At 43.6% G+C, this 14,162-nt stretch overlaps 1 protein-coding gene across 5 annotated transcripts in view; it reads right to left on the bottom strand.

The window, feature by feature from the left end:
• Nucleotides 1-1,098: 1,098 nt before the first annotated feature.
• The window catches only part of EPB41L3 (erythrocyte membrane protein band 4.1 like 3), a 145,328-nt gene continuing 132,264 nt past the window's right edge, over nucleotides 1,099-14,162 (bottom strand). For 2 of the 5 annotated variants that reach the window (XM_055417168.2, XM_055417169.2), the window contains exons 15-21: nucleotides 7,445-7,567; nucleotides 6,473-6,856; nucleotides 5,553-5,684; nucleotides 3,829-3,927; nucleotides 3,316-3,396; nucleotides 2,926-3,042; nucleotides 1,099-1,747 (exon numbers count right to left, since the gene is read on the bottom strand). In XM_055417168.2, coding sequence (XP_055273143.2) covers nucleotides 2,932-3,042; nucleotides 3,316-3,396; nucleotides 3,829-3,927; nucleotides 5,553-5,684; nucleotides 6,473-6,856; nucleotides 7,445-7,567 — 930 coding nt within the window. In that variant the 3' untranslated portion in view covers nucleotides 1,099-1,747; nucleotides 2,926-2,931. Of the gene's footprint in view, nucleotides 1,748-2,925; nucleotides 3,043-3,315; nucleotides 3,397-3,828; nucleotides 3,928-5,552; nucleotides 5,685-6,472; nucleotides 6,857-7,444; nucleotides 7,568-8,037; nucleotides 8,740-9,742; nucleotides 9,842-10,215; nucleotides 10,291-14,162 lie in introns of all 5 variants that reach the window. The other 3 variants (XM_055417171.2, XM_055417170.2, XM_088833518.1) reach the window with 2 other exon arrangements.

The following is a 14,162-nucleotide window of genomic DNA, read 5'->3' on the forward strand; positions in this document are numbered from 1 at the left end:
TGGACAGAGGAGCCTGGTAGGCTACAGTCTAGGGGTTTGTGAAGAGTCGGACACAACTGAGCAACGTAACACAATAAATGTGGTCAAATATATTAATAATTTTCTGAAAGAAAAAATTTAGTGAAGAGTTTTAAGTTGGGAAGTGAGGGAGGAAGTGCCAGTGGATACACTCAGGCATTAGGTGGGCAGCTGGCAACAGAAAGTCTGATTCTTAGTCCCCGGCACTCGAGGAGCTCTATGTGAATGAGCCGCAGGAACACGTGGGCCCTGCAGACTGGCCTCCTCGTCTGCTCAGCTCTGGGGCTAATGCGAGGCAGAGGTGTCTCTCTGGTAGAATTAAAAGCCCCCAGAAGCACTGGGTTTTCAGCAGAGCCTTCCTTCTATCAGAAAAACAAAAACTGTGAAAACGAGGTTCTGTGATACTCGTTGTACTTTTCCAGGCTTCCATAGGCAACCCAACATTTATCTACACGTATTTTGTTCACCATCTCTTTATCCTGGAAAAAAAGACAGGCTCTCTCTATCCTGCAGATGAATGAGGCCTTTGATGTCATGCAAATGTTAGCTCTGGGCCAAACGCGTCTGATCCTGGAAGTATTACACATAGAGAATTAGAGATTTAAATGCATTGACCGTTTTTATTTTGCTATGCGGAAACATACATTCACCAGGGCTGTGCGATGCAGTTGACAGTGAAATGGATAATATATCTTCTTGAAGGCTATTTATAACTCAATGCTAAATAGTTTAATTACAGTGGAAATTCTGTACAGTTTAAGGCTTGGCTCTGAACTAGATTGTAAATATGGACCAGATTTGGAAATAAAACACTTTTTTCAAGTAAAAAAAGAAAAATTAATTAAAAAAAATACAAGGAAGGAGAAATGAAGAAAGAAAACAAAAGCAACTGAAGCCCAACGAGTTTTCCTGGAGTGAAGTTTCATCATTACGGTAAACTAACAAAAATACAGGTTTTCTTTCCAAAATAATGACATTTTACATATTTAGGACTCGTCAGGGTACCCTGGGAAGCTTTCCAGATTGAACACGGACCAAAGCGGACAACAGGGAAGAAATCACATTAATATGCTAAAATCAGTACTACCTTATAACGAATTAAATTAGATTACACAAAGCAGGATTGTGAGCATTAAATATTTCCGGAGAGTCATTACCGTTGATGGGTGAGAGTAATAAACCAGAGGAAACAAATAACAAGATTCAAGTTGTTTACTGAATAAACTCGGTTATTGGCACATCTAATCTGGGAAAAACCTGACACAGCGGACCTAGACAGCTTCTAGCAGTTTAGGGTAATCTTCGTTGATCTGTAAACAAAAGATTTGTCACCTAAGAAATTGCAGTTTTGTTTAGACTTTAATCATCATCAGCTATGAAAGGCATGGACTGTTTTATGTGTTACATGAGATCACGGTTTCTATTGTTGGTTATGAACGTGCAGGTGGAGCTGAAAACTGAGACACGGTGTGAAAAGTAAAAACGCTGCTCTTTTTGTAATTGTATCGTTGCTTCATGCAATATCGATTTAGTGGTGCTGATTCAGATTGCTTTATTATGGGAAGATCTCTCTGCCAGTGTCTTTATTAAATGGTCAAAGTCAGTTCTTCTGGATTGAAACTGTCCACGGGCAGATACAAGTCAGTGGGTTAGAAGAGGGAACGCCATATAGACTCTGGTTTTTCCTTATGCTTTGCATGACTGGCTTCGTGTGCAGCCTAGGTTATTCCTGTAGGAGAGAGATTTGATCAGTTACTCATTTGAAAATATATGAGAGTTTCCCTCAGATTGAACTCAGGTAGCAAGTATCTTACAAGGTTATTAAATGCTCTTCTGGACAAGATACAGTAAAACACCAGTGTATGTCATGGCTAGGCTTCTTCTGAAATAACCTCATCATTACCCAAGTGGCTGACCTCACTGAAGAGAAACTTTATTTTTTTGCTTTCCTTCTTAATTTGAATATGATGAGTGATTTTCATATTTTCCCTTTGAGAAAGGCCACTTATCAATCTAGGTTCCTTAAACCAATGTTAGAGAACTAACTTCCTTTACACAGATAGAGCATTTAAGAGACTTTTATTACATAACCAAGTGTGCAAGGAGCTGCATTCAGCATTCAAAGCCCTCCAAGGATGTTCAGTGCTCATCAAGTTCTCGCAGGCAGGTTAGTATGCATGACAAGTCTGAGCACACACAGGAGATGCTGTCTGCTTGTGATGCTGGCCAAACAGCAGCTGGAAAAGCATGCGTTTCCTGAAGGAAAGCAGGGCCACAAGACTGCATTTTTGCCTCCTCCTGAGACACAGTGCTACACTCAGGGGGGAACAAAACATCCCAAAGAGCATAGGAAAATAGGTGACATCCACAGTGAGAGTGAGTGCTCTGGTTTCAAATTGTAAAACGAAGCAAAACAAAAGCATAAACAGGTCAGAACCAAACACAGTTGAAGAGGAAGCTAAGAATGGGATAATGCTGCCATCAGAATGGGCGTCATTTTATTTCCCTAGTTTTTGGGACATAGAAATTGCACCTCTTCAGAACAAAACCGTATTAGAGCTGATTAGGCTACGTGGCCAGTGAAATCAAACAAACATGACCTTTCAGACCTGGCTGATGAGAGGAGCATGGACTTAAAGGGAAGACATGCAGGACCATGCAATCAGACTCTGCTTTCTCTTTATTCTCTAACTGGCAGGGGGGACATCAGAAGTCCATGGTACGGAGCCTGTAAATCTGAAACAAACCAGTATCCACAAACCAATTCTCCATCGTCTTGATACCCAGCCCTGCAAATGCCAGTGAGAGAAAAAGGAGAAAAGGAGGAGGTGAGGGGAGGGAGAGAGGGAAGCCCCGGGCCACATGCCAGCCGAGGCCAAGCCTGGAGAAGCAGCACCCGCCTCTTACCTGGGCTCAGTCTTCTCCATCCTCCGGGCTGATCTCTGTCTCTTTATGGACCACTACTTTGGTCACTGACATGTCAGGATGCTGCTCTTTGGCCTCTTTAATTGCCTGAGCCAGTGCCTATCCCCGGGAAATCACAGGAGGGCAGAGACAAAAAGGAGGTGGAACATGCATGATCAGAGCAAGGAGGAGACTCATGAGCTAGGTCTATCTACACAACTCACAAATGGGGTACAACGACTGCCAAGGGGCTCATACGTCATGTGCTGGAAAGTTAATTCAGAAAACTGTTCGACTACAGGCTGGACTTGGAGGACAGCTCTGGGCAAAGTAGGGCCAGCCGGTGTTTCTCGTGGTTCCCTGCCGGGGTATCCACCCTCTCTCACGAGATACCTGGTCATGATCAATGTCCGCGTCTCCAGTGATGACAATTCGCTTCTCAATCCTCGTCTCTGAAATGCCTCCTTTCACAGTCTGAAAGCAATAGACAAGCATTACGACTTTACCATCCCTGTTGACTGGGGGAAATGGCAGAATATGCTGACTCAGCTTCAAGTAGCTTCCTTCAGTCTTTAAAAATGGAAACGGACTCCTATGGCAGTTATCTACAACTGTTAATTTCAGAAGTGAAGACACAGAATAGATTCCTTTGGGTTTGGCTGGCTGGTGTTTCTGGAACGTCTGTCATATGCGAAGCAATGGAGCTAAGCGCTACGCCAAGGGTGTTGGAACGCATGTTCCTAAGAAGAACTCGGCAGGTGAGGATGGAGGCATCAGAAACACAGCAGCTGTGAGAGCTCCAAGGCAGCGCCTGGCATCGCGGTATTCATGCAAGTGCCTGCAGGTGCAGCGCACCCGAGGGGTTCTGCACGGACACCTCCCTGGATCCGTTCCCAGTCCACTTACTTTGGTGATGTGGGTGGTGGTTGTAGTGCTGGTGGTTTCAGATGTGATGGTCTGCGCGCTCATGAGCACACCTGGCTCCAAGTCAGCACCAAGATCGACCTAAGCAAGCCAAGCGGGAGACATGACACGTGAATGTTGACATTACCTGTCCAGGACGCCCGCTCTGTTGCTTGAGGGCATGGTGATGACTTAAGTTATCTGCACAATCACTGTGCTTCCCTGATAGCCCTGAGAGCTGCCGCTGATTCTAGACTGGACCAAACACGGCCGCTGTGAATTAGCATTAAAAACCAGGACTTCAAAAGATAAAAATATATGAAAATCCTTCTTGGGAGGTCCCTGGTGGTCTAGCAGTTAGGACTAGATGCTTTCACTGCAGTGGACCAGATTCAATCACTGGAAGAAGAACTGAGATCCCACAAGCTGTGCTGCGTGGCCAAATTAAAAGTAAAAAAATTCTACCCAACCAATCCTAAAGGAAATCAACCCTGAATATTCACTGGAAGGACTGATGCTGAAGCTCAAGCTCCAATACTTTGGCCACCTGATGCAAAGAGCTGACGCATTGGAAAAGAACCCGATGCTAGGAAAGATTGAAGGCAGGAAGAGAAGGGGACGACAGAGAATGAGATAGTTGGATGACATCACTGATTCAACAGATGATGAGTCTGAGCAAACTCCAGGAAACGGTGGACAGTGAAGGACAGGGAAGCCTGGCGTGCTGCAGTCCATGGGGTCACAAAGTTGGACACAACTTAGCAACTGAACAACCACCACCTTATTTATGAGATTTATGTGGGATGTTTGTAGAGTATGTGGCACATAATAGGCTTACTAAATGGTCACTATCGTTAAAAACAGCAACAACAAAAAAACATAGGACTTCAGAAGTGTAAGCAGGGGCTGGTAGAGCTAGTGCTTTTCCTTATCCCAACAGTGAGGGAGATAAGATTTCTAAGCCTCTTTCTACCATTTTGCCTTCCCTCATAGCTCAGTTGGTAAAGAATCTGCCTGCAATGCAGGAGACCCTGGTTCGATTCCTGGGTTGGGAAGATCTGCTGGAGAAGGGATAGGCTACCCACTCCAGTATTCTTGGGCTTCCCTTGTGGCTCAGTTGGTAAAGAATCCACCTGCAATGTGGGAGACCTGGGTTTGAACCCTGGGATGGGAAGACCCCCTGAAGAAGGGAAGGGCTAGTCAACTCCAGTATTCTGGCCTGGAGAATTCCACGGACTGTATAGTCCATGGGGTTGCAAAGAGTTGGACACGACTGAGCAACTTTCACTTCACGTCTACATTTTGAGACATGTGAAGACCTGCTTAAGTCACCTGCTCTTCCTTGATCAGGAATAAAGTGACAATTATTGCACTGTTTTGACAGAGACAATTGGGTCCTCTGAGTCTTCTCCTAGATTGAGTATCATGGAATTACACTTAGAGCTTCCCTGGTAGCTCAGACAGTAAAGAATCTGCCTGCAATGCAGGAGACCCAGGTTCAATCCCTGGGTCGGGAAGGTCTCCAGAGAAGGGAAGGACCACCCATTCCAGTATTCTTGCCTGGAGAAGCCCATGGACAGAGCCGCCTGGTGGGTTACAACCCACGGGGTCGCAGAGTCGGACACCACTGAGCAACACTTTCACTAATGACACATGACCCTGAGGTGCACGAAGTCACGCACGGGTGCAGCGAGTGCCAGGGCTCCGGGCTTCACAGGCTGTCTTACCTGGGACGATTCATAGGTTATGGTTCTCGTTTCTGTGTGAACTACTGGCACCTCCTTGGTAGGGATTTCTAGCTTTACTTCTCCTGGCGAAATGCTGCCAAAGCTGATGGTTTCTGTCTTCACAGCTGAGGACTGTACCAATGGGAGGAGGCAGAGTGGTTCTTACATGCTGCACAGATACATATATTCCCGCCCCCGCCTCTTGGTGGCTATATAAGCACAGGTTAGTATAAAATAAATGTTAATGTATTACATGGGGGTAAGTTGGGGAATGAGGCACACAGCAGATATGTGTGAGTCTCCCAGAATTCATATGGAATGTTCCAGGTAAAGGAAAACATTTTGAAGGAAATTGAAAAAAACACCCACATTTTTATATTTCCTGTCTTCTATCTCAAGAACTAATTTCAATCAATTAAAAACCATAAATTAGCCTTTTACTGAATAATTTCTTAGAGAAAAGGAGCAAGTAATAAGACATCGAACCACCCCTGCCTACATATACTTCTGGAATTTCAATAAAAGAAAAGAAAGAATAAATTCTAGCACTTGGTGCCTGGGAAAGCCTGGCTGTGGTCCTTTTGGATAAGTACACTGATCAGAAATAGATCTATCAAGTTTTCTAATATCTTGGCTGGCCATGCATCTCCCAGGTTTACCGCCAATTACAGTAATTACAAGAGTAAGAAACATTTCCTGGAACTGTAGATTATTAATCATCATTATCTCTGTCTGCATGTGATCCCAAAGATGGAAACCAGCATGGAGACCCACGATTGCCATGCAAGAAGGCAGTTAAGAGGAGAAACAAACTGCTCTTGGAAAAGGAAGAAAATTATCAATACGTAGCCCCGCCTTCACACTTAACTAAATTTTAGGGACTTGCTTTAGTACTACAAGGAATATGAACTATTAGTTACCTCAAAATGAGGTTTTTGTTCCAAAGTTTCTGAAATGTGGACCGCTGCACTCTGCTCCTTCTCTGGCTCACAGGAAGCAGTGGCCATTTCTTCCTGCTCCACAACAACTTTATCGGCCACCTCCCCTTTCTCCTCCTTTGCTGCCTCAGTGAGAGCCGAGCCCTCCTTCCCTTTTGCACCAGAAGCATCAGCAGGTGCTGCCTGGGTCGCAGTGTCCGCGTCGTCTCCAGCTGCGTAACAAGCATCCCCACTTGCATGCACATTCATCACATGTCTCTCCTCCACCAACACCGTTTCCTGCACAACCTTCTCCACACTAGGTGGCTGGGGCTGCTGGGCTGTTTCTGTCTCTATATCACTGGATTCCATCTTGGCTTCTGTTTTCTGAATGGAAAAAAAAAAAATTGTGGCATCAGCATGACTTTGCACCAAGCAAAGGTCAAAATGCAAAAAACCAAAAGAAGCCACTCACTGGGGTACCTGTGCTTATACCCAGAAGCACTTACAGAAAACATAATTTAGCTTTCATTCCCCCCACTAGAATCTTTGATACCCCGAAACACACACTCAAACTTGTGCTGTTCCTCTGGGATGTCGCAAAAGAAACACAGCGCAGCATAAAATGCAATTTAAAAATCAAAACAAAATGAAAGCATTGGAGCACATGCTTATCAGTCTCGGCGGCTTCTTCAGACCTAACAGATGACATAAGATGCTTTAAAAATTAAATGCTGTTAAAATGTGTCAGCAAGATTACTTTCTGAACATCTGAAGTATGTTCTTGTAATGGAACTGAAGACATGTGATGTATATGTTGGGCAGGCACAGAGGGGTGGAAGTGAAGACCCTCTCAGGTATTTAAGGTAAAGCCACCTGGATAGAAAATACACACACACACACACACATCAAAAAGGCATAAAGAAAAGGCAAAAAGGCAGAGCAGAGACACGGGGCATGGAAACAAATGGCCACCTGCACCCAGCTTTGAGAAGTGGAAGTGACCGCGCCTATGAACTCTGTCGGTTTTCTCGCGGACTCTAATAAGCTGAGGATTTCTGAGCCGTCCATGAGCTTTTCGCCAGAAGTCTGTTTGGTCTGAGTGAACAGAGAAATGGAGAGTCAGGCACAGTGGTTGGGACACACATGGGCAGGTACACATTCACAGCTGGTGAGACACAACGCTGGGCGTGGGACCCAGGGCGAGGGAAAGGGAGGGGAGCTCAAAACAGCCAGTCATCGGGGTGAGCAGGGGCTCTGGTTCAGGAAAGCGGAGAGAGTTCCTGGGTTGGGGCGGTGCTGGGTGAAGCGGATCCTTTCCTGGCCCCGCAAGGCCGGCAGCACCACCCCACCTCGGGACAAGAGCTGAAATAAAACGGCAGGTGTCTCAAGGCGCACGTCGGACCGCGTGGTGAACTTTTAACCATGAAAACAACCAAAAAGCTTGGGTTGGCGGCTCTCAACATAAGCCAAACAGCCAGAGAAACGGAAAGGCTGGGGTGGAAGGGCTGCCTCTGCAAATAGTCATGCTGGAATCGGAAACGGCGGCCTGAAGGCGGCCCGGTTACCAAGACTCGGGATGCGGCCGACTCGGTGACGACATAACGGGCAGTGGCGACGGTGACGGCCGGTTCCTGCGAGTACCTCCACTCGGACAGGCTCTTCCTGCGGGGGCCAAAGGGCCCCACCTTCAAGGCCTCGGCCCCGGGCTCCGCTCGGCCCAGCCGCGGGCCCTCCAGGCCAGCATCCCTCCCGGGCAGCTGGGCTTTCCCCACAGCATCGTCCTCGGGGCTCTGCCGTCGGGACTCGGCTTCCTTGATGGGGGCCAGCGACTCTGACAGCCTCCGCTTCGGGGTGTGGACCTCGGCCCCTCTCCTGGCCCTGTCCTCGGCCACAGCTCCCAGGACCTCGAACTCGGCCAGGACCAGGGGGGTCTTTATGGACTCGGCCAGTGCCCGCTCCACAGTGGAGGGTGACACCACCTTCTCGCCTTCTCTGCCTTTTCCGGTCATCGTGACAATTTTTCCGGACACAGTGTCATAGGACTTTCCGAGCGTGTATATCTTCTGCTTGTTCTCGTCCTTCAAATGCATTTCTTGGGCCAAGTCTTCGAAGCTCTGCACTTCCACAGTGCTCGATCCTAAGAGGTCGGTGGGGATGTCACCAGTTCTACCGCTCAAGGTCACCACCTTGTACGTCACAGTCTTTTTCAAATCACCATCAGCTACCTCAGCGGGCACTTTGTCTACAATAACCCAATCCTCTGTGCCCTATATTTGAAATATAAAAGCTAAATTAGAAATTCTGATGGTATTTCATTTCTAAAATAAGAATCCTTTAAAAAAAGAATCCTTTAAAAGGCAATCTAGGTGAGAGCTACCCTCGGGTCTGGGAGGTGAGTGTCCAGGGCATGGGTTGTGATCCATTAATTACGGCTGCAATCTCATCTGAAATGTATTATCTCTAGCCTTCAACTCAGAGTACGGTCTATTGTAGACCTGCAATTTCATATTTCTTGAAATACTTCAGTGGTAAGTTTTGCAAGGAATCTATCTGATCTTATACTCAATGTCTGATCATTTTGTATTTCAAGATTATATAACCTTTTTGAAGCTGTTGTACATGTTATTCAGCTTTACTCAGGTGGACACAGAAAAGACTGTTTTCCATGTGAAATAGAACATTGCACTTCACATCTGTTGTTCTCACAAAGTACGTGCCAGCATTTCCACAAACTTCTGTGAAAATCATTTTCCATGTTTGTGAATTATATTTCCTTATATGGGTGCTGGAATCCACTCTAGCACTTATTATCCATAAATACTGAATGCACCTGTGTTGCAGGCATGGTAATGAACTATTTCTCACTGTTCGCACATTGTTCAGGGCCTCTTAAAAAAATAGGCTATCCTTGTCTGCACATTGTTCCGAACTTATTTACAACCGAAGTTTATTGTCTCAGGAGTTTCTTTGCCAGTTTCCTTAGTGTTAGTTCCAAAAAGGCAGAAGAAATGGGAGTTATGAAACTTCTGTGTTTGGGAAACCTATGCAGAGGTTAGCAGGTGACTTAGTCTATCAGGTTACAGAGGGAAGAGAAACCAAACCAGGAGCAGGGGAGTGCCTTGATTTACATTTTGATCTCGGATGTTTTTTACTTTCTTATTTATCCTTGCCTGAAAACCTGAAGCTAGAATTGGAGGCGGCTTAAGAAAGAAGATTACAGATCCATCTACAGACTGGTGCTGGATTAAATGAAATGAATTGAAAAGTAACCTCTAGGGTCGACGGGACAATTTTCTGGAAAATGATTTGATGAGAGGTAACCACAGAGATTGCTGAGTCTCCTTCCTGAATTTTCTGTGTCACACTCCGCTAGTGGGAAAACCAATAAAAGATCAGAACTTTCAAAGTCAGTCAAGGTCATCTGAAATAGCATGGCTCAATGGGTGAAAGAGACAGTAAAAAGGCCCAATAATATCATTACAAACTATAATCATAATGCTTCAATGACCAAACACAGACATAATCACTGAGAAGCAAAGGCCACAAAGAAATAATGGCTAACGGATAACTAAAATAGTAAGAAAATTCCCTATTTTCCCTCCCCGGAATCTAGGCAAAAATGATATACCTACCTTGGTGGCAAGCAAGGTAAATTTTAAAAGGAAAGGAAAAACTAAAGATATTTGAATGACACTGAAATCTGAGGAGTAACTTCCTCTGATTCTTTACTGTTCGTTTTTTACCTGAGACTCAAAGAATGGAGAGCTTCCTTGCTGCAAAAATAGAACCTTTTCAGAAATCCCCCTTTCTTCTTCAGTCTGTTTGAATAAAGGGGGTTGGGTGGGAGAGGAGGAAGCAGACAGTTTCCAAAAAAGCAAGTTAGGAAGAGAGCTCATTTCTTGTGCTACACATATAATAGTCATTCATTTTTTTTTTTCCAGAAGAATTATGGTCTGTTAATTTGGAAAATTAATCTCAAAGTTGAATAATTATTTCCAAAGTGAAACAGATTATTCTGTGACTCTCTGGTGTTTTTAGAACTCAAACATTTATCATTTCTACAAACAGAGAACATGCCAGAGTGGAATAAAGGACTTCCTGGAGTCTCAATAGGTGTTTATATAGCTGTCATCTGCAATACTGTAGAAATAAGTATTCAAATGAAAATGCTAAGATTAAAAAAAACAAGTTAGGAATAAATCTTCACTTCCATTTCTGACAAATTCTTGATCATATTCTGCACTGAAGAGCTGCCTGATGCAGAGGAAGGAAATATACACAGATCATTGCATTACCTGCTAATCTGAAAAACCCAGCCTTGCTTGAGGTCTTTATTCCACAAACAAACATAAAATATACTCAAGATTATAGCTTTATTTGAACTTTTATAACATGGTGAGTAATTCTGAAAAGTCAGCTTCAGAACATCTTGGTGAAGAATTAAGTATTTCAAATCGTACTTGTCTTTAACATATAAACTTAAGAAAATCATTACACATGTCACGTTAAAACAGGTGTTTTCCTTTCATCTGTTTTTCTTTCTTTCTTTAGTATTAAAAACACATAATCCAAGGGACAACACATTAATTACTGAGCCTGTCTCTCTGCACAGGCTTGGTAGCTAATAAAACTCCACAGAACAGTGGTAGAAAGGACATTTTGGTAAAGAAATTTAAAAATAATAACAGAGTTCAGAGTATCTAGATGAATGGAACTTTGAAAATAAACCTTCTTGCTGTTCGTTAAACAGTATAATTTTATCAGAGGTATTTAAAATTCCTATGTATGTGTTTACAAAGCTTTCAGTACTCTATTTAATCACTTTCCTGCAAGAGGTTATAGAGGAGCATCTGGAATGTTCTCCAGAAGGGCCTGCTGACAGATTCTGATAGCACAGCTCTCAGATGCTTCTTTTAAATAAGGAACAAAGAAGACATTTTGAAGGGGAAAGAAATTTCTGTCCTGCCCCATTTTGGAGAAAGATATTGGAAGAGACAAAATGTACCCTGTGTAATCATTAAATGTGGATTTATGCTTTAAACTTTCAATCAGAGCCTCTTTTTCCAACAGAAATAAGAAACAGGAAGGAAAGGTTGAAATTATAGGTACTTTTCAGAATACCAAGACTAGGCTTCTAATTATAATCACTGAGCTAAATGTTTTTCCTAGGGTGAAAGCTTAAAAAAAGACCCAGCAGCAGGAAAACAGTGGTTTTCAGCATATCCTGTTATCTGACATCAACTAATTTTAAAAACATCTGTGTCTGTAATTAAAAATGTCCACATGGTCTGCATTCAGAACTGTGTATACCCTATAACAGAAAAGGGTAACATGAGGGGACAAATGTTATCATTAATCCTATGTATGATCAACTCCAACCCAGTGAGTTTGACTAACGAGAAGTGAAGAGGTATTGATAAAGACAAGCTGATGATCGAGACATTTACTAGGAGTTAAGACAGAGTCTGCCTGCAATGCAGGAGACCAGGGTTTGATCCCCGGATAAGGAATATCCCCTGGAGAAGGAAATGGTAACCCACTCCAATACTCTTGCCTGGAAAATCCCATGGATGGAGGAGCCTGGTGGGATACAGTCCACGGGGTCTGAAAGAGTCGAACACAACTGAGCGACTTCACTTCCAAGACAGAGTCAGATGCACACTCTATTTCATTTAGTTACTTAAACATTCATGTCTGTGTCTCAATTGGGACACAAGGCCCTACAGTGGCCTGCAAAATTCACAGAGCTATTACTTGCTCATAAGGGTCTCTATGGAGCTGTGACTTTCATTTCTGCTTGGGTTGGGGGTTCTCAAACTTGGTTGTGCATTACAATTATGTGGAGAGCTTTTAAGTAAGAGTAACGTGTGAGGTGCACCTCTAATTAAATCAGACTCTGATGCAGAACCCAGGTATTAGCAGTATAAAAGTCTTGTAGGTGATTGTAATATGCATTCAGAGTTGCACTCCAAAGTCTAAATGCAAAGTCACAGAAGTCAGATTCAGAGAATAAAGATGATTCTCTTTAGCATGCATAGATGATCCATGGTGAATGGATTTTTTTTGTTTTTTTGCCCAATTTAAGGCCCATCTGAGACCTGAATAGCAAAAGTAAACTTGGACAAGAAAGAAAATGCATAAAGAGAGTTGATTCTAGGTATTCGTGACAATTATGGTCTATAAAGTTGCCGTGAACACCGAATCAGTGAACACTGGACTAGTGAATACTGAATCAGTGAACGCTGAATTAGTGAGTGCTGAACCATGGCTCCTAGGGGAAAGACAGGGTCAGGTTCCTGGGTGCCTCTGGTCATGAAATTTTCATCAACTGATCAATGCATAACCTTGTTTTATGTGTGTTTCTGTTTAAAGACCACTTCTTTAATATATATTATTGATCCATTAACATCGAACTCACAGCAGCACTGTAACTTAATCCTGAACAAAGCTTACCTAACACATATTTTCCTATAAGGCACATCACAGCCTTCCTGAACTTGGGAATACTAGAGAGCACTTCAGCGCTATGCCTGGAGGTCATTTTAGACAGCGAAAATCACCAACAAGAACATAAAAAAGCAAAAACGTGGCATTCAACAGGCTATGAAAAGGACACTTGCTTATAGTATGAGACCTGAAACTTGTTACCTGTTCAACCTTATCTGGAATGCCTTGGGCAACTATTTTTTTTTTTTACCACTTTGCACCTGTCTGCAAATTATCATGAAAATGTTTAGTATTTTAGGATTACAATAAGTTTCAGTGAGTAGGTGAATGTGCACAATCTGGAATCCATGAATAGGGAGGGCTGATTGTGCTAAGCTTATATACCAGTAAAACCGCCTGCCTCCTTAAAAAAGGGGACAGCACTGGCAATGTGTAAGTGCTAACCTGTACTGCACTGTGGTTAGAATGTGGAAATTCTCAGTAGTCAAGTAACCACAAAGGCATATTCCCCTGGTGGCTCAGATGGTAAAGAATCTGCCTACAACGTGGGAGACCAGAGTTCAATCCCTGGGTCGGGAAGATCCCCTGGAGATGGAAATGGCAACCCACTCTAGTATTTCATGGACAGAAGAGCCTGGCAGGCTGTAGTCCATGGGGTCGCAAAGAGTCAGACCCAACTGAGCCACTAACACTTTCACTATTCCCCTGATACGGACTACGCCTGTGACTACATCACAAAAAGGCTGCGATGGGACATATCTGTGGACAGAAGATGTACCCGACACCCTTTACATTTCATCCGTCTGTCCTCCATTCCATGGGTGCTATGTGCAGGTTTGTCTGTTTTCCAAATGCCAGGAAAATTTGCTACAATTTGCTTCTTTGGGGCATCATGGCCTCTTGTCTGCTATGAACTCAAACATTTGAAACATGAAACAACTGCCAATAAAATTCACACTTTATATTCAATATACATTATATTCTAAGAATACGATCCCATCACTAGCTCATTATATATCCAACTCCTAATTTTCTTAATTGTTCATAAATTGGTGGCAAAATAGATTTACTTAGGGTTCGACCACCATAGATTAAAAAAAAAAAATGGTTCATTAAAAATCAGGGATCATTGGAGAAGGAAATGGCAACCCACTCCAGTATTCTTGCCTGGGAAATCCCATGGACAGAGGAGCCTGGTGGACTGTAGCCTATGGTGTTGCAAAGAATCAGACACGACTTAACA

The sequence above is a fragment of the Moschus berezovskii genome, chromosome 28 (assembly GCF_049115385.1).
Source record: "Moschus berezovskii isolate FMDL1 chromosome 28, NW_MosBer_1.0, whole genome shotgun sequence".
Taxonomy (NCBI): domain Eukaryota; kingdom Metazoa; phylum Chordata; class Mammalia; order Artiodactyla; family Moschidae; genus Moschus; species Moschus berezovskii.